The 26,553-nt window shown below is 36.9% G+C and overlaps 4 protein-coding genes across 8 annotated transcripts; all 4 read left to right on the top strand.

Moving 5' to 3' along the window:
* The first annotated feature begins 111 nt into the window (after positions 1-111).
* Positions 112-6,732, top strand: zmp:0000001301 (uncharacterized). Of its 3 annotated transcripts, none has more exons than XM_056736002.1 (18): positions 112-380; positions 621-1,115; positions 1,207-1,249; positions 2,110-2,188; positions 2,274-2,362; positions 2,464-2,610; positions 2,875-2,926; positions 3,178-3,278; positions 3,384-3,469; positions 3,630-3,711; positions 3,797-3,882; positions 4,059-4,146; positions 4,228-4,276; positions 4,351-4,438; positions 5,091-5,191; positions 5,270-5,354; positions 5,441-5,560; positions 6,057-6,732. In XM_056736002.1, exons 3-18 carry the CDS (start codon positions 1,240-1,242, stop codon positions 6,159-6,161), a joined length of 1,368 nt encoding a protein of 455 aa, XP_056591980.1. In that variant the 5' UTR covers positions 112-380; positions 621-1,115; positions 1,207-1,239; the 3' UTR covers positions 6,162-6,732. The 3 variants fall into 3 exon arrangements, with proteins under 3 accessions (XP_056591980.1, XP_056591979.1, XP_056591981.1); XM_056736001.1 differs by having other exon boundaries at positions 112-968; positions 1,043-1,115; XM_056736003.1 differs by having other exon boundaries at positions 112-909; positions 1,043-1,115; positions 5,441-5,545; positions 6,057-6,731.
* Positions 6,733-7,190: 458 nt separating this feature from the next.
* LOC130411396 (spindlin-Z) lies at positions 7,191-17,847 on the top strand. Of its 2 annotated transcripts, XM_056736005.1 has the most exons (7): positions 7,191-7,379; positions 10,397-10,536; positions 10,623-10,709; positions 12,142-12,190; positions 13,603-13,856; positions 13,958-14,191; positions 14,326-17,847. In XM_056736005.1, the coding sequence occupies exons 3-7, from the start codon at positions 10,658-10,660 to the stop codon at positions 14,523-14,525; spliced, it is 789 nt and encodes a 262-aa protein (XP_056591983.1). In that variant the 5' UTR covers positions 7,191-7,379; positions 10,397-10,536; positions 10,623-10,657; the 3' UTR covers positions 14,526-17,847. The 2 variants fall into 2 exon arrangements, with proteins under 2 accessions (XP_056591983.1, XP_056591982.1); XM_056736004.1 differs by having other exon boundaries at positions 10,397-10,709.
* Positions 17,848-19,627: 1,780 nt separating this feature from the next.
* On the top strand, positions 19,628-21,478 carry nxnl2 (nucleoredoxin like 2). Of its 2 annotated transcripts, XM_056737006.1 has the most exons (3): positions 19,628-19,685; positions 19,793-20,178; positions 20,940-21,478. In XM_056737006.1, exons 2-3 carry the CDS (start codon positions 19,877-19,879, stop codon positions 21,106-21,108), a joined length of 471 nt encoding a protein of 156 aa, XP_056592984.1. In that variant the 5' UTR covers positions 19,628-19,685; positions 19,793-19,876; the 3' UTR covers positions 21,109-21,478. The 2 variants fall into 2 exon arrangements, with proteins under 2 accessions (XP_056592984.1, XP_056592983.1); XM_056737005.1 differs by having other exon boundaries at positions 19,654-20,178.
* Positions 21,479-23,098: 1,620 nt separating this feature from the next.
* On the top strand, positions 23,099-25,383 carry wu:fb59d01 (uncharacterized protein LOC322379 homolog). Its single transcript, XM_056736079.1, has 5 exons — positions 23,099-23,288; positions 23,378-23,542; positions 24,673-24,738; positions 24,882-24,960; positions 25,127-25,383. The coding sequence occupies exons 1-5, from the start codon at positions 23,099-23,101 to the stop codon at positions 25,182-25,184; spliced, it is 558 nt and encodes a 185-aa protein (XP_056592057.1). The 3' UTR covers positions 25,185-25,383.
* The last annotated feature ends 1,170 nt before the right edge of the window (positions 25,384-26,553 follow it).

Genomic DNA, 26,553 nt, shown 5'->3' with positions numbered 1-26,553 from the left:
CTCGGCTGATCTGGACTCAGGATGGAGGTTCAGTTTCTCACTGGGCCAATGACAAAGGCACTTCGATTACCTTATCCGATGATGTTTTCCTTTTTCAGATGATGTTACCAAGGCTCAGGGCAGTAGATCAAAACGAGGACGGCGCATCATTACACAATATTATAAATGGCATTGCTTTTATAACATGTATTTATTTATTTTTCTAACTTGTTTATTTGTTATTAAATAAATGCTTAGTGTTGCATTTCTAAAGATAAAGTTATGCATCAACTATGACAACCTCTGGATGTTTTGCCTTTTTTATTGTGGTATATTTCATCTTATTTACATATTTTTGCCTACTTCTACTACATTTACAACTTGAGTGGACATCTGAATAGGTGACCGTGTATATGCTGCACTAGTGTAACTATGCCATCAAAACCCATGTATATGCAGGAAACATGTATAATTAGAAAATAAATGCAATAAATTGTAATTTAGAAAAGAGCTATTTTTAATGTTTTAATAATTATTTTAATAACAATGCTTTTGACTGAAGCAATCCAATCTGAACTAATTATTTTATGGTGTGGCTTAATTGATTTTAATTGCTCTCTCTTTACGTTATATGGCAGCAGATCTCTTAATGTGGCGAGAAGTGTGTTTACCTCCATCACTAAGCGACAGGTGTGCTCATCTTACCAGCTGCTTTAGAGAGAGTTCATGTATACTGTGCCTGTTAGTGAGTGAGTGTATCCACTGGGACAAGCCATTTAGCACACAATACAATCCTTTAGATGTCCACAGAACAGAATAATTCAATTAAGTGGAACACACGTTAACTCAACAGTAAACAGACTTTAAAATGGCATTGGCAAGTGGACACTGGATTGACAAGGAAATTGCAGGAGTAGCCCCGAGCCCGAGGTGAGCGATACAACTTTCTTTGACTGTCTCAAACCTTCACAGACGTGATCAGGAACAAGGTGAACTCACTATAATTACAATGCTCTGACAATAAATACAACTCTGATCGGTTGAATGTTTTTAAATCTTACAGATATGCTCATGCGATTACTGTAGTGGGAAATATTGCCTTCTTGTTTGGAGGAGCGTCAAACGTAAGCACAGAGGTGTGTAAACCTGCTAAGAAAATTGCTCATAAAGATTTTTGAGTACCGGAGAGCCTGGGCAAATACTAAGAGATATATTTTATGGCTTTAGGAATGTTTCCCACTGTATCTTAATGACTTCTACATGATCACAGGTATGTCATTTACACAAAGAAATGTCTCTTAATCAGTGGTTCTCAAACTGGGGGGCCCAACATGGATCTGGGGGGCCACAGGTTTTGTGGCATTTTATGAAATATAGAAATGTATCACACATTTTGTACAATCAAACAACATAAAAATAAGACTGTTTGATAAGATTGTTAAATACGTTTTGGGTTCAGTTAAAGGGGTCATAGGACACGACTAAAACAAATATTATTGTTTGTTTTAGATGTAATTTAAAGTGTATACACGATTTAAGGTTCAAAACACTGTTTTTCCACATACCGTGCATGTTTGTATTTCCTCTCTGAAACGCACAGATTTTTAACAAAGCTCATGGCTTTGAAAAGCGAGGTGTGCTATGATTGGTCAGTTAACCAGTGCGTACTGATTGGTCGAATACGGCAAGCGTGGGACGAAAAAAAATGCCTCTTACCATATCAGGTTCCTCATCAACTGTACTGACAGCTACGCCCATCTTACTTGAGTTTACATTTTGGGCGGTCATAGTCAACTGTCTACCACCAACTAATGTAGATTTTTGGGGATGTGGTTACACGAGGTGTTTCAAGGAGGTCTGGGTGAGCATTCGCTTTTAGATAGAATGCATATTTTGTTCTGACATTTTAACGTGTATAAAACATGCATGGGCAGCTAATAACACACCAAAGACACAGAAAAACACGTACTCGCAGCCATATGACCCCTTTGAGGAGTCTTTATTTGGGGGCCGCAAAGCGATGCACGCTGTTTACAACGGAAAAGTTAGAGAACCACTGCTCTAAATCACCAAATTTGGCTGTATACACATCAAGATGCTTTTTGGATTGTTACATTTTAAATGGGTCAGTTTCAGCAAATCGTGTGACGTGGGAGCAGATGCCTCAGAAAGGAGACATTCCCACGGCGAGAGCAGGACACTCACTGTGGTGATGATAAGACATTCCCATAAAAAATGATTCTTTCTGTTATACTGTTTAAAAAACTGCAACAAGCTTTTCACTCTTCTCATAGTGTAGTTAAAGGAAAACTCTACTTGTTTGGAGGTTCTTCCCATCCCGAAGCTAAAGAATGTCTGGCAGGTGTCTACTGTTTCGACATTGGTACGATATATCAGATTGATCTACAAGATCTAAATAATTTTTGCTCAAATAATTTGTTGAGTATTTTGGTTGAGTTGTCCCTTCTTTCTCTTGTGTATTAGTGACTATGACGTGGGAAAAGCTGCCCACTGCTGGCGTGTCTCTGCGGACATTGAAACACAGTTCAGCAGCTCTAGGAGAGAATATCTATGTGTTTGGAGGCATTCAGGATGGAGTCCCTACAGATGATCTGATGATGTTTAACACAGGTCAGTTTTGTGCGTGCTACAGTAAAACCTGAGATAGGAAAGCAATTCGCTTGGAAACTAAATTGTATCAAAATTTACTCATTTATAACCCTTACATGTTTGGAAATAGGATATTGATACATAACATAAATAGATATATAAATATAATATAATAGTCATCAAAGATTTCCTAATTTTGTGTGTCGCGAAGAAAGTCAGACAGGTTAAAAAAACACGAAGGTGACAGTAAATGATGAATAAATAGGTCCTCTACTGTTATTTCAGTGTCAGTGAATTGGATGCCCATCAAAACTACTGGCGCTCTGCCTTCAGAAAGGTATTCCTTCGTGATATATTCTTTGAATTTAACTTCACTTCGTGTTCATACGATACATCCTTAACAAAAAGGAATAAGAGTGAACAAGTGTGTAAATGTTTAGGAACTGAAAAAGTGAGAGAATATCTTTCAGGCCATCTGTTTAAAACTGCTGTGAGCTGTTGTTTTTTCTGCTGAATCAATGCGTTTGGGACTCTTCGCATTCCCTTGCGTCATCTTTCCATCCTTATGTTTATCTGTATGTTGTGCAGATATAATCACTCACTTGCTGTAGTGGGTGAGCAGATATTCTTGTTTGGTGGTTGCTCAGAGGACGGCTCGCCAGTCAAAAACATATATGCTCTGAATACAGGTACACCACAACTGCTACAGCGAGACAGTACTCACATCCAAATATTTTATCTTTTTACTGCCATCATTTATATATATAGTACATAGTAAATGTTTTCTCTCTTAGAGAGCCTGGTCTGGGAACAGAGTAAAGTGAAGGGAGACTCTCCTGTGGTTTGTGCTGGTCAAACTTTTACATCACATCATGACAAGGTGATAAAATCAGTTTGAATAAAATAACATTAATTAACATAAAAACAAATCTTTTTGCTTGGCAACAGTGTTCTGGGTGTCACAACATCACTACTAACAGTTTTAGTTCTTCTTATGTCAAATTTCAATTGAACTGTTCACCTTTTTTGTTGTTTTTTAGGATATTTACTTATTTGGAGGAACAGTCAATAATCCAGATGGAGCAGAATCATCGGCCAATGAAATTTACAAATTAAGTATTGGTAAGAAACACTAAAACTGAAGGTGGAACACCCAGAATCCTCTGTTTTTTTTAAACATTATTCTTGTATTATCTGAATACAACAGCAAAGATGAAATGGAAGGTACCGCTGTATGTGGGCATCCCTCCAGCCAGACGTCACGGACACACAGCGTTCATTGTCCATAGCCACGTATGTTCGTCATCAAGCTTTAATATGTTTATTTATTGACCTTTTTTTCGTTGTAGTTTGCATATCAAATGAATGGAAAAATAATGAGTGCGTCCAAACATTTGAGAGAACACATAAAGTTAACACATTGTTAGTAATTCTGTTATTGAACTCATAGACTTGTTTTTCTTCTTCAGCTTTATGTGTTTGGAGGCAGAAATGAAGAGCAAGAATTCAATGATTTGAAAATAATGAAGTTAATCAATCCTTCAGAAAGACAGCCAGGTAAATATCATTATCTAGTCACCGGTTGTCATTTTATCTGAACTCTGTTCGTCACAACTCACGCTGCTCTCTGTTGAACAGTGATGAAAGAGATTCTGTCTGAGTTTGGACTGCAGGGCGTCAGTAACAGGTGACACACATCTCTCTCTTTCAAGTTTCATATGAAACCTCTGCTTTCCGTTATTCAAACCATTTGTGTTTTAGTTTCACTCCGACTAAGATTCCTAATGTGAAGTACGAGCTCAGTCAGTCTCCAGTGACCGTAAAAAACTACACAAATGAACACATTCAGGTGATTCATGCATTTTACACACAACATCAAGTCACATATTCTCAGTAGGTTACTGTAATGCATCACAAAAAGTCTTATTTTTGCAAAGTCAAAATGAATAATGATATATTATTTAAAGTATAATATTAAAGTATAATATATTTGAAGTAACATGATTATTTTATATTACAAGTATAAGTGAATGTGAATAAATCATGGAATTATCTTTTGGAGTGAATTTAACTTATTTTAAAATGTGTCTGGATGGTCATCAATAATGGAATAATAAAGTGTATTCACTTAGTCACTTAGTAATTGGAAAAGATATGATTTAAAGGAATACTTCACACAAGAATATTAATAAAAGATATTTCAATGAAAGTTTGTAACTAAACCGTTTTGGGTCACCATTGACTCCCATAGTAAGATGAAGGACTACTATGGGAGTCAATGTTGACTCAAAACGGCTTAGTTACAAACTTTCATAAAATATTTTACTTGTGTTCTTGTGTGAAGTATTCCTTAAATCATATCTTTTACATGATTTAGAAATCATGCACAACATAGAAATGTTTTCAGGTTAATAAGAAGTGGAAAGTAAGCAAATGATACCGAATAAATAATTTATAGGTGAACTATTATCAAGATAAAACAAAACATTTCTTTTCTGTAGGTGACGGCTCATAGAGATTTCACAGCAGTGCGTGATGAGGCCATGAGCATGATCCACAAAGCTTTTGCCATGTTAGATGAGGAATTCCAAAAACTAGACCGGTAAACATAATTATAATTTCCTTAGCCTATAAATTACGTTTTGAAATTAAATGAATCTGTTGTTCTCACCCATAACAGAGAGAAGGCTGCACTCGCACAGGACACAAAAGTTCTACGTAATGACAGGGACGCTCACAATGAGCATCTCGTAAAACATAAACAGGTGCAGTCTCATTCACAAAACATATTACATACTGCTTTAAAATATGTGTTCTTCACAATGGATGGTTTGTGGTTGTGATGGGACAGGAACTTCAGGACATGTTGGAGAAACACAAAGCTCAGAACGAGGCCTGGCTCCGCGCGCGAGCAGACGAGAATGACAAGGAGAGGAAGGAGTTGTTTAAACTGAGGGTGTGTGAGCTTCTGGTAACCACAAACACTCACTCCCTACAAACCAGTGATAGGGGCACGCCAAACACAACATGCTTTAAACTCACAACAAATTCTTTCTTCCTAATCCGTCTGGTCGTTACAATTGAGAGTGGAGCATAAATGGAGATACGATGAAAATTAGCTCCGTCCATGTGCTAGAAAACGTCAAAAAGGTGACTAAAGTAGACACTTCAATTCTCAAAAAATGATTGATGTGTAATGTTTTGCCCTATTTTTGTCCAATCAAAGTGTCTCTAACCACGACCAATGGCTGCGTCAATTATAAGCTGTTTCAAAAACGTATAAACAATCCCTTCCGTATGCCCTTCCCAAACGTTCTTTTTCAATAGGAAATATGTCCACAAAGAAGCTAAACTTGTCATTAAAAGTTCATTTTAGGTCAGCCACGGCTACACACTCTGGAGAACGTCTCACGTCATGAACGGAGAGATTCTTTCGATTTTTTATGATCATTGGTTTGACGTTCCAGGAGGAGGTGCTTCACGAGCAGGAGAGGCTGAAAGAGGAGCAGTGCAACATCCAAAAACGCAGCGAGCAGCTCCTGTCCATTATGCAGCAGTTCAAAGGCATGTGAAGACACTGTCTCCATGGCAACCACAGAGGGAGACGGCCGAGTTTTGTTTGGGAAACGGCGAGATTATTGATGCCACTCCCTTTTACTGGGATTTGGGGGGTTTATCGTCTGTCTGGAGGTTTGATGATTCTGCCGTGGGTGTAAATGGATGTCATGAGATATAAAGACGACCGGATTACCAGAGCTAACAAAGAACAGCATCAATTTATGACCGGTTCGAAAGGAAAGGATGCTTTATAACAGGTTCTTTCTGAAACATAATGAATGAAATCTGTTTGACGCCAGTTGTTTATTTACATTACAAAATCCTGAAGCCTCTGGGTCGGTGAAAATTATTGTACTGTCATGACCACATATCCTGAATTTATCTGTCCTTTACACTCCATTACACTAACAAATAAAATATTTACAGTATAACATTTGGATTGACTTTTAACTCTACATTCGTCATCCTAAAGACAATTTGCATCTTTTTATCATTTTTAGCATGAATTGTACGATATTAATTAAGTTTATAACATATGAAATATATTACATAATCTCACAGGTGATCTAATAATCATCTCATGACTTGCAATAGTCTTATAGGCTACATTTAGAGGCCAAACACAATTAGACTTTTAACAGGTCACCTTTCTTTAGTTGATGAAGCGTATTGTCTAATTATGTAACTCTCATTAAATACACAACAATAAAGTGCAAACTGACTTCTTTGGGTTTGAAAAACATCTGCTTGGATTGAATAAACATTTGTGTTTCCACAAGACATGTGCCATCAAAGAGACTGTATTAGCTATTGCCAGTCATTCATAAAAATATACACATGTATACAAAGTTGTGTATGACATCACTACGTTGCTTCTCATATAAACTTTATTGTCCAGACCATTGTCAATGTACAATCATGTCTCCCCAACTCCTGTCGCAGTGCGTGCGCATGCGCACTCGAGCTCGCCCGTCAGGCCGAAAGCAGCCGAAGAGGAACGAGAGGAAACGATCCGCCTCCCACTATTTGGCAGGAAGGTTTGTCGCGCAGCGCCAGTCGCGTACGGCGCCGGCGCACTATTTGGCAACCGGGGAAGGGAGGGCAGGAGCTCGGCCGCATTCGGGGCCGCCTGCGCTCATCAAACGCTGCTCATTGAACAGACAGTGAAGCAGAGCTGGAGTGGAAATATTTGTTATGCCGTAATATGCGTGACTTTCTAAAATAATACCGGGGTAAGCGACCATCCACGCCATTAATGTCACATTTATGCTTGGTACTTTAATAAAAAAGAGCGAAACGCGAATAATTGTGGTGAAATCTGCAGAGGGGGAGGTAGCGGGGGTTTGGGGCGAGCTGTGGGGACGCTTGGTCCAGACGGTTCTGTTGAAAATGTGTTTCTTCTGCTTCCTTTGTTTCTGCTGCGGGACTGTAAATAAGCGCTTGAGCCAAAATGGCGGCCGGAGCCGTTGAGCTGCTTCGAGCTAGTGCACTGCGTTTAGACACAAAAACGACACATTTGTATTACTGTAGATTGTTTCTTTTGCTGCATGTCCACCCCGTGTGCATTGTCTGGCCTTCTAGCATTTAAAACAAGGTGTCGGGGCCTGTTTGCGAGGAATGTTTGATGCTCAATGATGCTTGTTAGCGAGCTCGAGGCGGTTAGCTAAGCAAATTTTTACATTTAAAATCGAGATATTCTCTCTCTAAGGTGGGCATTTATGTGCTCTTTAGGTCTCTTTTTGGTTGTTTAATTGGTCAAATTGAGTGTTAATGCGATGTATTGGGTTCCATTTGTCTCGTCAGGTCTGCAAAGACCATTAAGATGCTCATTTTTCTCTTCTGATGAGCACCTTTTAATCTCACAAACTCTGATTTAACCGTATACTTGTGTATTTAGTGAAGATCGGACAGCTTGCAAGTCTGCTTGTCATTTAGCCTGTTAATGGCAGCAGTGAAACCCAATCTTGCCAACTGATCTCACTGCATTGCTGAGGGTTCTGGCCAATTTGATATGTAAGGTCTTGAATTCATTAGTTGGAATGAAGTGGTCTCATATGATGCTCACTGGTCAGGTTGCATTGAGACAGTCTACTGGATTTTCATCAGCACTATTGAAATGCATGATTTTGGGGGGGGGTTGTTTGGAAGGGGGCGGCTGTTCATTTGGATTTGTCTGCTGGAGAGTTTTGTAGGGCACCTCTGGAGGATTCATTGATCAATTAGGCTTGTAAAAGTGAGATTTTGGAGGGGAAAGAGACAAACTGGTGGGTTTAAGATCAGGAAACCTGGTGGGTTTGGTTAAAGCATGTTTTTATGATATGATCTGTATTATTTTTGTGTTCCACCCACCCCCAATAAAGCTAAACACAACCACATGTATTGCATTTTAGTCATGCTTAAAGGAAAGCTGTTTTGGGGGATTGTTATGGGTTTTATGTACTACTATTTTTATAAGCACTTATTTCACTGGCAATATTTGAAAGGGGAAAATGTGAGTTTAACGTTGTGTTTGACAAAACTTTTCTAATATGATTGTTGTACATGTTCTGGTTTACTTTGTTAAAAGTCATGCTATGAAATTGTATTTAATAACATGATTATACTGCATCATTGAGCTGTAAATTCTCTATAATTGTATTTGCCATTGTCAGATGCTATCATTATAACAGCGGCTGGTCAACATTTGATACAGTTCAGTACTTCTGCTCCTACAGCAAAATATTCGATTCTCATACACTGGATATAATGCATATCCAAAATTGCTTCATCATCCATGGGCAGATCTTTAATCCAATATAATGGAGCACTATTAGAAATGAGATTTTGACAACGTTGTGTAGCCATTATTAGAAATGTGGTCATGAAAATATTCAAGCAAAAATTGCATGATACTCTGTCAACAAGAACATGCCTTCGTCATGTTAAACCTCCAAAATAAAAGATGATATGCAAATGAAGAACGTTTTTGTTGTAATCGCAACAGTTGTTTTGATGAAAATGAAACATTTTCTCATTATTATTATTAAAGAAAAGAAAATATAAACTATTTGTGCATCATAGTAATTTATTGTACTAACAAAAACAATATTTATTTTTTTGTTAGTTAGCTGTGTTTGTTTTTGTTATTTTTACCTAATGAAAAATTAACTGCAGTTTGATTGATATTACGTGGAATCCACAATAATAAAACATGATTTTTGAAATTTTGTAGATTTATCTGTTTTTGCAAATGAACTCGTTAACATTGCACTATTTTTTATATACCGTCATACAGCAGAAAATGAAAATGGCTTTTTAGGAAAGAACAAGAATTGCAAAATGATTCTGAAGGATAACGTCCAGACAGAAATTAGAAATGCTTAGTTTTTGAATGAAAGTATTAAAAAGTAATTAAAAAAAGAGCAAAAATAAGTCTTAATCAATGTGCAATGTTTTATGGTTATGTAAACATCACCACAATACTTTCAATAACTGTGTACTTTTGGTGTTATAACTTTTATTACTATTATTATTAGAGCGATGAGCAGAATCTAAAATTAAAGGATGGAAGATGTTTTAAGAATGCCTGATTTTCTGCCAGATAAACTCTGTTCTTGATATATTGCGCTACGGCCTGTTTACATGCAGTTTATTGTAAACAATTAATGTAAATTCTATTTTAAATTCAAATTAGTTCACCAGCATCAAACAGAGCTTGACTTTTTTATATGCTGTAGTAGAACAGTTTTGTACTTGTATTGTAGTGTTCTTGTGATGTGTAACATACTTGCTGAGTACTGAGCGTCATGTCATTTGTAATCTGCTCTGGTTTCTTTGGTATTTTGAGCGTTGGTACGTCACAAGAACATATTTGGGTCTGTGATTACTTTAATGAATAAAAGGCCTTAACTGAAGTATGAATGGTTGCGCACAATATGGAACGAAATGTGTGTTTGATGTCGCACAGATATTGCCTTATTTTGTTGTGCTAACTTTCCAAAATCTTGTAGTTTTTGCAGTAATGAAATGAAGGGTTACTGCAGTAGTCTCTCATAGTCTGGTAATGAAACAGTATCGCGAATCGCCACAAGGCTTTTAAAAAAAAATCACATTTAATTTGACTCTCATGGCTCATTAACATTGAGGATCTTTGGCGTGATTCATCAGCCTGTCAGAGAATTTATCTAGCTAATGAAAATATGAGCAGAATACCATTAACATTCCCACAATGTTATACAGACGTTTAAGATACTCTACTTTTATTTTCCAGGTTGCTGAATCCCTTCAAGTGGAAGTGTGGATTATCATTCTTTCCGGCCCTGAGTGGCCTGACACAAACCGTTCTGTCCACACAACACCGAGCACCAAACCCAGACGGGCATCGAGGGGGGCGACATTTTTTCTGTTTATGTGAGCGCCCCCTTTAGGTTGAACCCCTCCGTTTTACCCTTAATTTTACTTCATTGGAAAGAGAAAAATTGATCTTATCGCCCTAGTGTGGCAGCTGGGCTGCCCCCCCACACACAGATGAATGAAGACCCCATTCGGGAAGAGCACTGCCCAGAGATCCAGAGCTGATAACGGTATGTGCTCTTGTTTTTGTGGACACCGCTTGTTTAATTTTAAGGGGAAATATCGGGCACTTTTGTGTTTTTTATTAATGGAGCTGCAGAGGAGCAATTCCTCATTTTGAGGGTTGTTGAGGTCAGGTGTGCTGAAGGTGTTCAGACTTAGTATTTGTAAAAACAGTGGAAAGCTACTTGGAAGACCTTCACGGACGCCCCCGGCATCTATCTACGACCTTCTAGCATGATCAATAACCTTGTCTTTTTTTCATGTTAAATGCTGCTTTATTATTATTTCTTAAGCATTTTAACCTTGCATGGTAAATTTCATTTTATTGACTTCGCAATAGGTGGAATATACTTCTTCAATGTTAATATATGTTAATGGGATGGTTCACCTAAAAATGAAAGCTCTTTCATCATTTGCTCACACTTATGTCATTCCAATAACTTTCTTCTGCAAAACACAAAAGAAGATATTTCAAAGAATGTTGATAACCAACTACATTGAACCCCATTGACTTCCATTGTATGAACACAGAACCCCCGAGACATTTCTCAAAATATCTTCTTGTGCATTCAGAAGAAAAGAGTCATAAACAGGTTTTGAATGATATGGACAGAATCTTAATTTTTTTGGCTAAACAATTCCTCGTCTAATGTGTGGACACATTCCCATGATTTAAAGTTCTCCATCGCTACAGATCTTTGTCAATTGCAGGGGTCTCGCCGCCTGTCCTTAATGTCTTAAATTCACTTTTCATCATTCTAACCCTTTGACGCGTACGATCACGTACGTGTTTAAAAAACTAAATGCATTCAAATGCACATATTTGACAAATGGAATAAAAGATATTTCATGACATAGTTAACCGCTTAAAAAGGATGTAAAAGCAATAGATCATTCATGCAGCTGCTGTGCCTTAAGGCTTTCATTTTGATTTCACTGGGACTTTAAAGTTATACCTTTCTGACAGTCGCCTTGGAAAAGCTAGTCAAACACTGAAACAAGTGTCGCATCCAAAAGGCAGAAAAAGTGAAAAGCACTATAGAGACTTTTGCACAAAAATATTACTTTTGGGTCTTTAATGGTGGTTCTGCTACTTTGTTCGTTTTTAAGAGCATCACAAAACGTCATTTGGTCTCATAAGAGAAATAAAAACATGCACTGAAAAGTTATGTAGATGGTTGATTATTTGTAATTTTTTCAGAGACTAAAAAAACCTTTTAAAATATGCAAACCAGCAATATTAAAGCGGTTCAAAACATCTCCACTTAAAACGCTATTGGTCTTTAAATAAATGTCGGTTAAAGGAATATGAGTTCAGTCAGAAGAATTGTTTTCACTTTAATCCATGCAATCCAGAAGAACAGAGAATGTAAAGCTTCATCACAAGAAAAATGTTATTATTGATTATTTTGAACACATTTGTATTTTATCTTATTGCAGGGCATGCTGGTGTCTCTGCAAATATGATGAAGAAAAAGAATTCTCATAAGTAAGTGTTCGTGTATTAGCGTTATTTGATTAAGGGAGGGTTGCACCAACAAGAATTAGATTTAAATCTAGATTTAATCAAGCTTTATTTAATAATTCTGATACCCCAAACTGTAAACCTTGTTTAAAAATAATCCGTTTTATATTTAAAATATCATGTATTTACATGTTTGCATTTGGCAGACGCTTTTATTCAAAGCAATTTACATTGCATTATATTATACGTTTGTTTCTGAGTATGTGCAATCCCTAGGATCGAACCCATGACCTTGGCATTGCTAGTGCCATACTCTTACTCTGAGCTACAGGAAAGCTGTATCCAGGTTTAATTTTACAGTAAATCTAGATTAACTTTAATTCTGTTGCTCCTTTTATTTAAACTTTGACTTATCTCTCAGTTAGGGATGAACTTTAAGCTTGCAACTGATTAGGTTTAAATAATAAAAACACATTATCTATAATAAAATGTGGGGAGAAATGAACAGAAACAGATACATAAGCTTGATGTCATGCTTCAGTTTATTGTAAATAAAAAAGGTTATAAATAAAACACCTCAGCACGACTGAGGGCACGGCGGTTTGAAAAACTGTGGTTGGCTGTGAACCGTCAAGCTCAAGATGCCCTGCTTTCTGATCCAATACATAAGCACAACGTCTGAGAAGAGTAGCTAGTTATTTTAGTGACCTGTCTAAATTGTGGTCGGGTCCCGAACAGGTGCACCTCAGCCAGCGGTGCTGACGCAAACAGCCCCATACGACCTCTGAAATGAAATCGCCTACTGTGGCCGTTCGCAGTGTAGACGGCAGAGGACCACCCGCTCGTGATTCCCGTACTTCGCTCTTCTCTTTTATGTCTGCTCCAGTCGTGAGCTGCAGGATAATGATGCGGCTCAGCTGTCATATTTGTACGCTGTCATGGCCCTCAAGGCTTGTGAAATGTGTTCATGGACGATCAGACTGATCAACGAATTATCCAGAGAGAGGTTTTAAAAAGCAAAATTACGTTTCTTTTACATGCACGAGATGTTTATCTCCTTTTTACATATCAGTGCAGCTGTTACCGTATAGTTACACCAGCAAAATCTATCATGGCAGACAAAGTGAATTCATATGACGTTTAAAGGTTTAATCCACGGTTTGTTCATCTCCGTTTAAAATTAAGTGATGCAACGCAATTTGAATGAAAATTAAACTAGGATCAACAAAACCTAGATTCACTTGATTTACTTTGGTCCTTGTTGGTGCAACCCACCCTAAATCTATTTTTAATTCATATACATGTTGTCTATTTGAAACTACTGCTTTATTTGGAAATGTTTTAAATTATAAAAGCAAATGTGGTTTCATGTTTACTTTAAATAATAATTGATGAGAGATGTTAACTGCTGATACTTGATTGACACGCTCCCACAGGAAACACAAAACCAGCGTAGGGCCCACGAAAGCCGTGGCTCAGCCCAGACGGAATATCGTGGGATGTCGTATACAACACATCTGGAAGGAGGGCAGCGGGGCGGCGTCACAGTGGAAAGGGACCGTCTTAGACCAGGTGCCCGTCAACCCATCGCTGTACCTCATCAAATACGACGGCTTTGACTGCGTCTACGGCCTGGAACTACACAAAGACGAGAGGGTGCAGGGGCTGGAGGTTCTACCTGACAGACTAGGTACATCCAGAACAAACTAATTGCTTTTTGAAGAATTATTTCTTTATTATTTCCAATCCTGCCGTTCGTAATGTGTCTCGCTCTCCTCATGTGTCTTTTAGCATCTTCGCGCATCAGTGACGCCCACTTGGCAGACACTATGATCGGTAAAGCTGTGGAGCACATGTTCGAGACGGAGGACGGCACTAAGAACGAGTGGAGAGGGATGGTCCTTGCTCGAGCGCCCATCATGAACACATGGTTTTATATCACGTATGAGAAAGACCCCGTGCTTTACATGTACCAGCTGCTGGATGACTATAAAGATGGAGATTTAAGGATCATGCCAGACTCTAGTACGTTCATTCAGTGTTTTGGTCTAGCTAAATACAAATAATTGTAGATTTGATAAGAGTTGCTTGCAAAGGCCGACTTGCTTTGGTAATTTTAAGATGATTTCTACATTCCGGTTTGTTTTGGTCCGTTGCAGATGACTCGCCCCCAGCGGAGCGTGAGCCGGGTGAGGTCGTGGACAGCCTCGTCGGGAAGCAGGTGGAATATGCCAAAGAGGACGGCTCTAAACGAACTGGCATGGTTATCCATCAGGTGGAGGCCAAACCTTCTGTCTACTTCATCAAGTTCGACGACGACTTTCACATTTACGTCTATGACCTTGTGAAAACATCGTAGGTGCGACACGCTGGTGGGCCGAGGAGAGGGGGAGGAACTTCACGTACCATGTGCTCCACAAACTTTGCCAAAAGTTATCTTTGAAACATTTCTCGTAACATCTCTTGGAAATGGATTGACGGACATTTCAGTGGAACCTTGGATTACCACTTGTCAAGTGTCTCTTATCGTTGAACGGATAGCAGAACTTCACATCCCCCGACATACACGTAGCTTAACACTCAGAGGTTTGCCTCAAGAGTGTCCCATTCCTGTTGGTGCCAGTGCTTATTACGAAGACGCGTTATTTTCATCGTAAAACCAGAGGTTTGTTTCTGTTACGTATGACCGTTAAAACAACACCGTTCTCTGAAAATCTGGGCTGCAGTGGGGGTTTCTGACGCAAACGTGTTACTGCGGTCACCTTGGGTTATGCCATCATACATCATGTAAAGTACAAGGCGAAATCGAGCTAGTTGTAGTTGTGGAAAATTTAAAAGCCTTTGCTTTTTGGATCATTCAAAAGCTGCTGAATGTCAGACGAGGGAAACGTAGGGGTCTGGGATGTCTTAAAGCATGCGCTGCCGTCTGCACAAGCGCCGTGAGATGAAGGGCAGGAAGCTGGCAGTATAAAGTAGCCTGGGGAAATCGTCCTCTTGTCTGTAAACTAGACGGACTTGAGGAGAGCAATCTGTCATGTTACACAATTCACTGTCGTTGATGTCTTTGCAGATGTCTTTTATTGCGAGACTGGCGAGCGGAAGGTTTTTGGTTGCCAGATGCGTCTCGTTTTAGCCCTCCGCCAGAGAGATCTGCGCAAACGGGCGCTGACGTCGATAACACTTCAAAATTTGTGGAAGAAACCCCACCATTGTGTATTATGTGGTTACAGTTTTTTGTATTTTGTTCCCTATTTTTATATATATGTATCGTCACCACTCATAAACGCTAACGCAGCTATTATAGTAAGCACTAAATGTAAAGTCCGAGTAAGATTTGAGCGCTTATCTAGTCCCGTTGTTTGTTTTTCCTTAACATTTCGGAACATTTATAAGTAAACGGTTTTATGCTTTGGTTTTACTTCATGGGCTTCATTTAATGTTTAAAAAAGGCCCACTCGTTTTAATTTTATTTGACATTTTTAAATATATTTGCAAGATTTCTTAAGTATTTGCAATGATATTCTGCAGAAAAAAAGTGTTTGTTTAATAGAACATGATTTCGGCTCTTACTGCATTTTCAAGGTTCCCCAAAGTATTTAGTGATGATGCATAAAGTGTTTAATCCTGAACATGTAATGTTAGATGCAATAACAGAAGAAGTATTCAGGAATTTCGTCGTAAATCATGGTTCACGCCAATTGTCATGTGACTTATCAGCCTTTGGGAGATTTGCTGTCTCAGATTCTCCTTTCTGCCTGTCTGAGAGCCTAAACGTTTGTGCCTCAACATTTTCCTCCAGCATCTTTTTTATGTGTATTTTGTCTGTAAGGGGTTTACGTTTTCATTAGACTCGAAGCCCCCCCCCTCTAAGGAATGTTACAGTTGAAAGAAACTTGCAGCTACATGTGTTTCTCATTATTATTACTACGTTTTCTGCCTTCGGTTACCGTCTTTACGTTTTGACACTTAAGACACACAACGTTTTTCAGTTGTCCTCAGGTCACACAGAGCTTGAGACCTGCTCTCGGTGTGATGCTGATGAAGACAGGGGTGATAATTCAACTCGGGATCAAAGGGAAAAGAAAATGAGGCCTGTATGTGAAATCATTGTTTTTTATTGTGGCAATATTTTCATCACAATTGAGCACATTTTTCCTCAGATTCTCATCAATGTAGTGTGAGCTAATTGTGTTACTGTAATACAGTATGAAAAACCTTCAAGTGCAAATCAAAACAGATATGGCCATCATGTATACTCGCCAGTGCTAAAAAAAGTGTGCTTCATTGCCATGAAAAAAAACCATTCATTTTTCCACGCAAAATGCAATTTCTTATGATTTTGGGTTGAAGCATGAGCCCGTGCATTTGTTGACCGCTTTTATGACATTCACCCGATCGTTTTGTTTTGATCTGATGAGCTGCGTTCTCTTTTCTGTTATATAACAAGTTGTTTGTGATTCTCCAAGTTTCGGCCTTGAATTTTTAATGCAGATGACCGCTCGGCTTTCCAAAAACAGCACCGGCGGTCATCAGGTTTAGTGACCTCTGCACAGAGGTAACAACTTGGGACTGTTGTTCTATATTTAAAATGAAAGCTAGGTCACTGTTAAGAGGCAAACAGTATTAGGCACCCTCACTACATCCACATGCACTTACCAAATCGCCATTGATAGGGTCGTGTCTTATTCAAAATGGAAAACAGACTTGTCAATATGCAAATGGTAACCTTAGAAAAGACATATTCAAGGATTGGCCTTTTACATGTACCAACTGTAGTATTGTACTGTGTTTTGATGTCAGGTCGACGTGGGAAAAAAAACGAAGTAGGACAATTAGACCGTTCTTTTTGCATGATAAAAGTAGAGTTGTTCTTGTATGTTAGTGTGATGCATGTGTTCTTGTCTTTTTTATTTTGGCTATTTGTTCTCTCAATGAAAGTTTACGTTTATTGTGTTGCTAATTGTGACGTTTCTGTTCTGGTTTTGAATCCATTTAAAAAAAAACTTAAAGGTTAAACTAAGTATTTTATTTTCTGCTATGCTCTTTAAGATCAAATGCACTGGTGTTGTGTGTGGTGTTCCTATTGGGATGCAATGTACCAGTGTTAAACAGCATTTGAGGGATCATAACCTTTTTTGATACTGTTCTGCTGCAGGACTATGTTTGTTTTTATGAAGAGTGCCATATTTAACGAAGAAACAGGCCTTACGTGAGCGGGACAGAAGGAAAACCGAATTTATATGTCGAGCGAGCCAACGTGTGCATGTTTGAAACGGAACATATCGAACTCAACCTTGTAGGTATAGATGTAGAGGAAATATCAGATGTTCCTCTATAAATGCACAGTATAACTACGTGGAGAGAATCGAACGTATGGTCCCTTTAAGATGCTGTTGCTCCTCAAATACTTTGTATAAAAAAAGTCCGAAAAGAATTCAAAAGAAAAAGTGCAATTTGATTATTGCAGATACATGTATAGTTCAATTTTACTGTTCTTTCATGCATAGGTAACCGGCTTCTATTGGACCTGATCTGTTTTTGTCCTTTTTTAACATGTAGATAGTTCATTTTATTTTCATTTAAATATAAACACAGTTAAAAACCTGTTACTTAATTCATTAAGTAATTTTTATAATTATTATGTAAGTTTATCCTTATAAGATTAAAAAAATTAATGTGAATTTGTGTCAGTGAATTTTTTCCCACTGGGTATGAAATTTATTTGTGGTTGAAAGTACAGTTCAGTTATTTGGTGATGTAAATGTCAGGAAGTCCGCAACTTTTTTTTGTTAAAATTATGAAAAGTAAAATCATTAATGGTAATGATGTCCAAGTAAGGTTGGTCACCTTTAATTCGCAATTTTATCTTCACAATCGAGATTGCGATATTGAGGTAAATTCTCAAATTGCTTCTTCATAAAACACAACGAGCATATCTAAATTTATGACAGTATTTGAGGTATCAAGTAGGGGAGTTGGGGCACTGAAACACAATTCATTAAACTTTGTAAGACTTTGCACTAGTTTATGACGTAGTTATCTTTTCTAAAAGGGGATTTTTTTCAAACTAAATCTGGCAACCACGATCAGACTACCACAGACACGCGCATATGGAAGCAAATAAGAGACATAATGTTTTGAAATTTAACAGCCTATGAATACTTGATTTTTAATTATTTTACTTTGGAAACCATGTATCTGAATTTATTTGTTTCGAATTTACCTTTATGAAATTTTAATATGAAAATTCTTGATTTCCAATTTAAAAACCTGAATTTAATGCTCACAAGTTCAGATACAAAAAAAATCAACTTACAGAATTTCAGATAAAATACATTCAGATTGATCAAATTTGATTGCTCTTATTCATATCTCAAATTTCAAATTAATACTTTTCAAAGAAAACATCTGTCTAATTCGACTGCTCAAATTCAGATCGAAAAATTCAAGTTAAATATTCACATGGTAACATCTGGGCTACCCAGGATAGGAAAAACAGTTGAGCCCAGAGCCCGTCTGCAATTGAACCGAACCAATGAACCGAACCGACGTCGAATAATAATAATAGTTCCAAAAAATATTTAGCAACAACATACTTTTTTTCTGTCTGATTCTGATTCTAAACTTACCGGAGCGCCTTTCCTTTTCCCTAGAAGTCATCTGTACAGGTTTAATATCCGTGCCTTGGCCTCTTCTTGGATCATGACAGACAGTCAGGTTGTCGTGCTCTGATAGGCCGCCCGACGTCGGTTCATTGGTTCGGTTCAATGGTTCGGTTCAATTGCAGACGGTCTCTGGGCTCAACTGTTTTTTCTATCCTGGGTAGCCCGGATGTTACCATGTGAATATTTAACTTGAATTTTTCGATCTGAATTTGAGCAGTCGGATTAGACATAAGTTTTCTTTGAAAAGTATTAACTTGAAATTTGAGATATGAATAAGAGCAATCAAATTTGATCAATCTGAATGTATTTTATCTGAAATTCTGTAAATTGATTTTTTTTGTATCTGAATTTGTGAGCATTAAATTCAGGTTTTAAAATTGGAAATCAAGAATTTTCATATTTAAATCTCATAGAGGTAAATTCGAAACAAATAAATTCAGATACATGGTTTCCAAAGTAAAATAATTCAAAATCAAGTATTCATAGGCCGTTAAATTTCAAAACATTATGTCTCTTATTTGCTTCCATACGCGCAAACATTCACAAAAGCTATCTGTATCTTTAAAGTGTCATATACAGTCTCTTGTATATATATTATTAGTCTTGGTTTGGCCATATGAATATTGTTTACATTACACTATTTATGTTTTTATTATCTTCTCACTAGTTCATGGCGAGTTTTTCAAACGGGGTCTTCTTTTACATGAACCTGGCAACCACGCTCAGAGCCGTAAACGGTTGACAGCAGCCAGCAAATCAACGCGCATACGTCATATTGCGTCATTAATATTCATAAGCAGACTGTTGTCATAGTAGGAAACGGTCCGTATGTTCGCGACCCTACAGGTTAAGCTGTCAGTATACTCGCATGAGCTCTCGGGTTCATTATAATCGCAAGTGCTATACACACTTAAACTTAAAAAACACTTTGTAAGAAACAAAACAATACGTTTTTTTCCAGGAATAGTTCATTAGGACACTTCATTTGGAGAGCGCGGTTACCTGCACGCGCACCTGTCATCCTCGTCACCTGTGATCTTCAGCTATGGTTGAGGTGTTTTCGGGGCGAACTCTCGTGAATAAAGAGGGAGACCTGGTCGATCCGGAGGAAGCTCTCAGAAATAAAGTAGTTGGTTTGTACTTCTCGGGCGGATGGTGTCCACCCTGCAGAGATTTTACACCACTGCTGTGTGATTTCTTCACGGAGCTGGTGGAGGAGACAGAACCGCCTGCCCGGTTTGAAATCGTGTTCATATCATCGGATAAATCCGCGGAGGACATGGTGGAGTATTATCATGACATGCACGGAGACTGGCTGGCCCTGCCATGGTCAGATCCTTATAAACAGTGAGTATACACTTAACATGTTGCATTTTGATTTATATCATATAAGTCGTAAGAAAGGCCTCTGGTTGCAATGGGGACAGAGATAATTCACCACCAAAAATAACATTTTAAACCTGTATGACTTTCTCTGAAGAACACCAAATGTTGACAACAAAACATTGACCCCCATTTACTTTCATTGTATGGACAGAAAACCACTGAGACGTTTCTCAAAATATCTTCTTTTTGTGCACCACAGAAGAAAGTCAATATAGATTTTGAAGGTCATGGAGAGAATAAACATTTTTTGTTTGATGTATCCCTTTAAGTGACACCTCCTGTAAGAGGTTTATTGCACACACACACCTTGAGGATTATGTTTAATTATAGACTGCAGTGTAGTGGCAACGCTTATTGTCATGATGCATGTTCCCTGACATTTTATTGCAATAACAAAACAAGGAAATATCAAGGAATTGTGAACATGACAACGTTTAAAATGCTTTTGAAAGTCTTCTTTATAATGTAAAATTAAGTTTTAAAAGTCACGGCATGTTGCTGATATGAAGAAGTGTAACATGCCATAACTCCGTCTTGTACTAATTTCAAAAGCATTAATATGAAGTCACTTTAAAAATATCAAATTGGGATCATGTTTTTAAGAAGTTTTTGCATTACTCTAAAACAGTTAAATATCAGATTAATCCGATAGATGGATTCTATCTATCTATTAAAATAGTTATTTAAAAACACTGAATGTGAACATGTTTTTTTTTTCGCAGTGAACTAAAGAAGAGATACAACATCACAGTTGTGCCGAAGCTGGTGATTGTGAAGGAGAACGGTGAGGTTATCACTGACAAAGGCAGAAAGCAGATTCGGGATCAAGGTCTGGCCTGTTTCCGGAGTTGGGTTGAGGTGGCAGAAATCTTCCAGAATTTTGAAGCTTAGGAAACATGTGGACTGGTTTCATGGATCCCACAGAATCCCTGAGGGCTTCTGAAGCTGTTATGAGATTTTAGCTTTAGAAAAGAGTCAGAACGTTTTATGCAACATTTTATGCAATTTTACAAAAGAGCTTTAACCTATGTTTTACAAAGACATCTTTTTAAAAATCTTTTGCTACATAATTTTGAATGTAATTCATTCAGCTGCTTTTATAAGAATATCTATTTTCCTTAATGCTGTGAATGTGTGCATATTCTCTACTGGTTAAATAACGTCGAGTTTGTACTTGAAGAAGAACAGCAGATGTTTACTGGTTGTGTTGTTATGGTGCATCCAAGTCATTTCTATTCCTCAGCGTCTCATTAAAGTTCTCATAAACGGTCCTTTGAGAGTCATTTTCCATAACACGCGGTTCCCTGTTGCTATCTGTTTTGCTTTTCGTTGCACAATAGGCAGCAAACTCATTCCTTTAGTATGTCAACAGTGATGAGAATAATGAACGTTTAATCTTCAGAGAACAGAGCTCTGGGATCTCGATTCCTCATTACAACTGCACTATCACTATACGTGTCTATTCAACAAAGCAAAGGCATCAAAGTGATAGTTCATTTCATTTTGTGTTCTGCTGTAGGAATAAAGTCATGGTTTAGTTCCTGTAGTAATAAATCAAGTTTGAAATGTCAAAACGCAATACAATCTAGAAGAACAATATCTATTACACACTTCTTAAATTAAAAGTTGTAAAGGTTCACGTTCCGTTTATTTCTTAAGCACATTTCAAATCAGCACCGAAGTGAGGGTTTTACAATAACAGTTAAGAACACAGAGAATTAAGAACACCAAATAATAATCAAACGTGTAGAATGTGTAGAAAGACAGAAGGTAGAAGCCTTGACTTTTTATGACTACACCACTAGGGGGCGTCCTCAATTGTGCTTTTATCACATTTCTGTACTTTAATAATTTAGCTTAATCAAATGCATTTTTATATGCCTGAATGCGTTTTATAATCTAAATATTTCTTAAAGTGAGTCATGACCTTTGGGCTGGGTTTACTGTGTCAATGATACAAACATTCATTTATGATAAGTTAAGTCCAGTAAATAAATGCAAACCTATAGATTTCTTTAACAAGTGTATATGTGCTAAATATGTTTTACCTTCTCAGATAAAGAAACATACAATTATGTTTAAAGTTCAGCCTTTTAAATATTTCTTTGTATTACTAAAAACATATTTATACAGTATGTAAATATAGCAGAATTGTTGACACTTGTCTTGTTTGATTTGTCTGGATCTCTGAATTAACAGAAGAAACAAATGGGGAAATGAATTAACGATGAAAAGGAATTTGAACATAATAGAATGTTTTTGAATGCTTATTGTATCGCATAATGTACTCCATGTGGTCCCTCCAAATCCATTTCTCAGATTCACACTGGAGTTTTGGTTTCTGGATGAATGCTGAATCCATTACATTCGACAGAAACTGTACTTAAGTCCATAAGCGGAACCATTGTGATGTTTTATGACAGAAACTGGCCTCGGTGACAGAGAAGCACACCCTCATCATAAAAACTCAACTGATAAGAGGGTCTAAAGGACAAGCAGGGCATTCAAAGAACAGAATCTGCTGGTCCGTCACACCACAGAAAGAGTCAAATCTTCAAAAATGAACATGATTTCTTGTTTTCTGGTAATGTTTTTGGTGTATGGGGGGGTCTCCTCTGTATCAGTGGGTAAGTTGAGTTTTTTTCCTGATAATATTTGTAATTCATTTCTTTACACAATGCGCTTACCCATTTTGAGTCTCGTATATAAACTTGCTTCATTGAAGTCATCAAAGAATGAAAAGAAATGTATAATAGTTCTAATAAATATGAAAAGACATTCTTATTCCCATTCAATGATTTTTTTTATGTATTATTGCCATATAACTATGTTCAGTACGACCATTAAAATGATGGAATTACGATACGTTTTTTCAGGCCCAATGTGCACAGATCCATTGGATGAGGGCACAGGAGGAGAAAAGCACCTGAAGTTCCACTATGACCCTCAGTCTGGTGTCTGTACTCCTTTCTTCTATAAAGGACAGGGTGGAAACAGCAACCGCTATGACAGTGATAAAGACTGTCTGGGAAGTTGCTCAGAAAAATACAATGAGATGTATCCAAGTGAAGGTATAACAAACAACCTTTAACAAAGCTGTCTTCGGTGTTTCTTGAATCTACATTTGGTGAAAATGTGTTGCTCTGCTCTTGTGTGTCAGATCAGGTGTGTTCTCTCCCGATGGACCGAGGCGACTGTTATGCCAACATCCCACAGTATTATTATGAGAGTGTTGAGAAGATCTGTCGTTTATTCCTGTATGGTGGTTGTCGGGGGAACGGTAACCGTTTTGATAGCAGAGAGGACTGCCAGAAGATGTGTCTCGGTGAGTTCCTCTTAAATTATATTCATATATGATCTGTTACTGAAATGCAAGTCCTATTGTGAGATCATGTCTAGTTCATCTGCCTGCATTGTTATTAGTATCTGAAACGCATGCAAAAATTTTAAAGTAGTTGAAATCCATTCCTAAAGATCCAAGCGTATTATAGTTATGTAAAACCAAAACTATTCAAACATTTCTGTTAATTGAAGACAAATAAAATTTTGGCCTAAATTTTTTTTGAAAAACTTTATCTAAACGAAAATTTAGAAATGCTAAAATACATTGAGGCCATAAAATAAACAAAAACCATGATAAAGCTGAAAAAAAATTAATAGCAATATAAATATAACCAAAAATGAAATTTAGATATTCTAAAATACATTGAGGCCATAGAATAAACAAAAACTATGATAAAGCTGAAAAAACTTTAATAGCAATATAAAAATAACCAAAAATGAAATTTAGAAATGCTAAAATACATTGAGGCCATAGAATAAACAAAAACTATGATAAAGCTGAAAAAACTTTAACAGCTTTATTAAAATAACCAAAATTTAATTTAGAAATGCTTAAATACATTGAGGCCATAAAATAATCAAAAACTTTGATAAAGCTGAAAAAACTTTAATAGCTATATTAAAATAACCAAAAATTTAATTTAGAAATGCTGAAATACATTGAGGCCATAAAATAAACAAAAACTTTGATAAAGCTGAAAAAACTTTAAGAGCTATATTAAAATAACCAAAAATGAAATTTAGAAATGCTAAAATTCATTGAGGCCATAAAATAAACAAAAAATATGATAAAGCTGAAAAAACTTTAATAATAATACAGAAAAAACAAAAATATAATAAAATGACAAAATTGCTATAAAAAAGCAAGAAACTACAATAGCTATGTAAATATCTTCACATAACAACAGAAAGTCACATTAGTAAAGACAAGAACATATCGTTAATTCATATATATATTCAAATACTATATTTATTTATTTTGTTAAATCATAAGCTGGTGTATGTTTAAGTTTTTATCTTTGATGTGAGCAGGTTTGTATGTTCTCTGTCGATCCAGCAGGGGTCAGTCTAACTATATTAACTTTCTATTAAACCTTTGATTTGATTTTACAGCAAAATCTGGACGCCTGCTGTTTGGTGAAAATGTCCCAAACCCAGACCAAAAAAATGTTGATGCAGGTAATTTCACATTTAAAAGCTTAATTCACTTCATTAATACTTATAAGAAGTAGCAAATCGTTGACATGTTTAACATGAAACTGTCTCTGTGTCATTACAGTTCAATGATGGGTCATTTATAACATGTATGTATTGTTTTTCAGGGATGATTGTGGGTATTGTTGGTGGTCTTGTGTTTGCCGGTGCTGTTATTGCTGCTGTCGTGTTGTTTGTGCTGAATAAGTGAGTATCAACACAGTTAATGAAATCACAAATGGTGTCGTTTCACTTTCCTGTGTTAAATTATGAGGGAACACATTGAAGGGATTAGATTTACCAACCCTTAACAGAGATGAACCAAAACCACAACTGAAGAAAATCTAATTGAAATGTTTCTTTTTCTTTTTAGGAAAGGCAAAAAGAACGAACGAAAGCCAGTGCCGACCAACGATATTGAAATACACTAGACGATCACTGTTGCAACACAACTGTTTGTACATAATTTGTGCTTTTATATCCGTTTATCATTTATTCAAGTAATGTTCTCAAAGTGATAAACATTGTTGCTCATTGGTACATATAAAGTGTCTTGAATTCAGATTTTATATGACTAGAGGTTTATGAAATAAGAAACAACCTAGCTTAATAATTTTTTGTCAGGAGACATCTGAGGACAGAAGTCTGTCCCTACTGTGGTCCTTATTATTGCTGAAACAACAAATAAATCATAGCAGTTGGTATGTGTTCTGTATTGTTTTGTAATGAGGGCTTTTATTTAATAAAATGAAGACAAAATAAAGTTACTGACTCTCTCATTTATGTAAGTATAGTCATGTTGATTTATTTGGGTCACGTGTTCAGTCATGGACAAACAGTGTAATCTACTCCAATAAAGGTGCTGAAGTGATATGAACATATCATCCACACCCAAGGTGATATATTTTCATAAAACACACCACGGATATTAAATCACACAAAAAATACCAATTCTGTCACCATTTACTCACCCTCATGTCATTTGTAATTCAAAACCTTAATGAGGATTTCATCTGTGAAACCCAAAAGAAGATATTTCGAGAAATGTCTCATTGTTTTTTATACAATGGAAGTGAAAGGTGTTCAATGTTGTTTGGTTAACAACGTTCTTCAAAATATGTTTTGTGTTCCAAAAGAAAGATGGTCGAGCAGGTTTGTCATGACATTGATTTGGTATGTTGTGATGCTGGTTTGTGCTGGTTAAAGCTGGTCATGTGCAGGTTAAAGCTGGTCATGTGCTGGTTAAAGCTGGTCATGTGCTGGTTAAAGCTGGTCATGTGCTGGTTAAACCTGGTCATGTGCTGGTTAAAGCTGGTCATGTGCTGATCCTCAGCTGGTTAAAGCTGGTCAAGCCAGCATCAAAACATAGCTAGCTTAGCATATGCTGTTATTTTTAGCTGGGCGAGAATGAATAAATGATGAGATAAATGTCATATTTGGGTGACGTATCATTTTAATGCTATTGTTTAGCGTACTAGTGAAATGCCACTTGATTTTTTTTTAATTACCTGACGTAAACTATTCGTAGTGAGAAACATCATTCAAAAACATGTTATTCTTCACTCATTGTTTGATTGCAAATGTAAAAAAAAACTCATTTATATCACAAACGATAACGACATGCCATTTAAAAACAGCGAGGTCATGTGACCACAGCGTAGTACACTGCTTACTGTTTCACATACTGTTTTTAAAAGTACGCTGTAAAGTATTAGCAATTGTATGTACACGGTATTTACTTTTTCATTGCGAAAATGGTCATTTAAATATTACAAAATATCAATAAATTAATATTTGTAA

This window comes from Triplophysa dalaica, chromosome 22 (assembly GCF_015846415.1).
Source record: "Triplophysa dalaica isolate WHDGS20190420 chromosome 22, ASM1584641v1, whole genome shotgun sequence".
In the NCBI taxonomy this organism is placed as follows: Eukaryota; Metazoa; Chordata; class Actinopteri; order Cypriniformes; family Nemacheilidae; genus Triplophysa; species Triplophysa dalaica.
This window is presented reverse-complemented; position numbering and strand designations above follow the sequence as displayed.

What these genes read in the sequence shown, in the direction of transcription:
- LOC130411396 (XM_056736005.1), top strand. Translation starts at nt 10,658, where the DNA reads ATGAAGACCCCATTCGGGAAGAGCACTGCCCAGAGATCCAGAGCTGAT. An exon ending in GAGATCCAGAGCTGATAACG is followed by an intron (nt 10,710 to 12,141) that starts GTATGTGCTCTT and finishes ATCTTATTGCAG; the next exon opens with GGCATGCTGGTGTCTCTGCA. An exon ending in AAGAAAAAGAATTCTCATAA is followed by an intron (nt 12,191 to 13,602) that starts GTAAGTGTTCGT and finishes ACGCTCCCACAG; the next exon opens with GAAACACAAAACCAGCGTAG.
- nxnl2 (XM_056737006.1), top strand. Translation starts at nt 19,877, where the DNA reads ATGGTTGAGGTGTTTTCGGGGCGAACTCTCGTGAATAAAGAGGGAGAC. An exon ending in TGGTCAGATCCTTATAAACA is followed by an intron (nt 20,179 to 20,939) that starts GTGAGTATACAC and finishes TTTTTTTCGCAG; the next exon opens with TGAACTAAAGAAGAGATACA.
- wu:fb59d01 (XM_056736079.1), top strand. Translation starts at nt 23,099, where the DNA reads ATGTGCACAGATCCATTGGATGAGGGCACAGGAGGAGAAAAGCACCTG. An exon ending in TGAGATGTATCCAAGTGAAG is followed by an intron (nt 23,289 to 23,377) that starts GTATAACAAACA and finishes CTTGTGTGTCAG; the next exon opens with ATCAGGTGTGTTCTCTCCCG. An exon ending in GTGTTGTTTGTGCTGAATAA is followed by an intron (nt 24,961 to 25,126) that starts GTGAGTATCAAC and finishes TTTTCTTTTTAG; the next exon opens with GAAAGGCAAAAAGAACGAAC.
- zmp:0000001301 (XM_056736003.1), top strand. Translation starts at nt 848, where the DNA reads ATGGCATTGGCAAGTGGACACTGGATTGACAAGGAAATTGCAGGAGTA. An exon ending in GGAGTAGCCCCGAGCCCGAG is followed by an intron (nt 910 to 1,042) that starts GTGAGCGATACA and finishes TAAATCTTACAG; the next exon opens with ATATGCTCATGCGATTACTG. An exon ending in CTGCAGGGCGTCAGTAACAG is followed by an intron (nt 4,277 to 4,350) that starts GTGACACACATC and finishes TTTGTGTTTTAG; the next exon opens with TTTCACTCCGACTAAGATTC.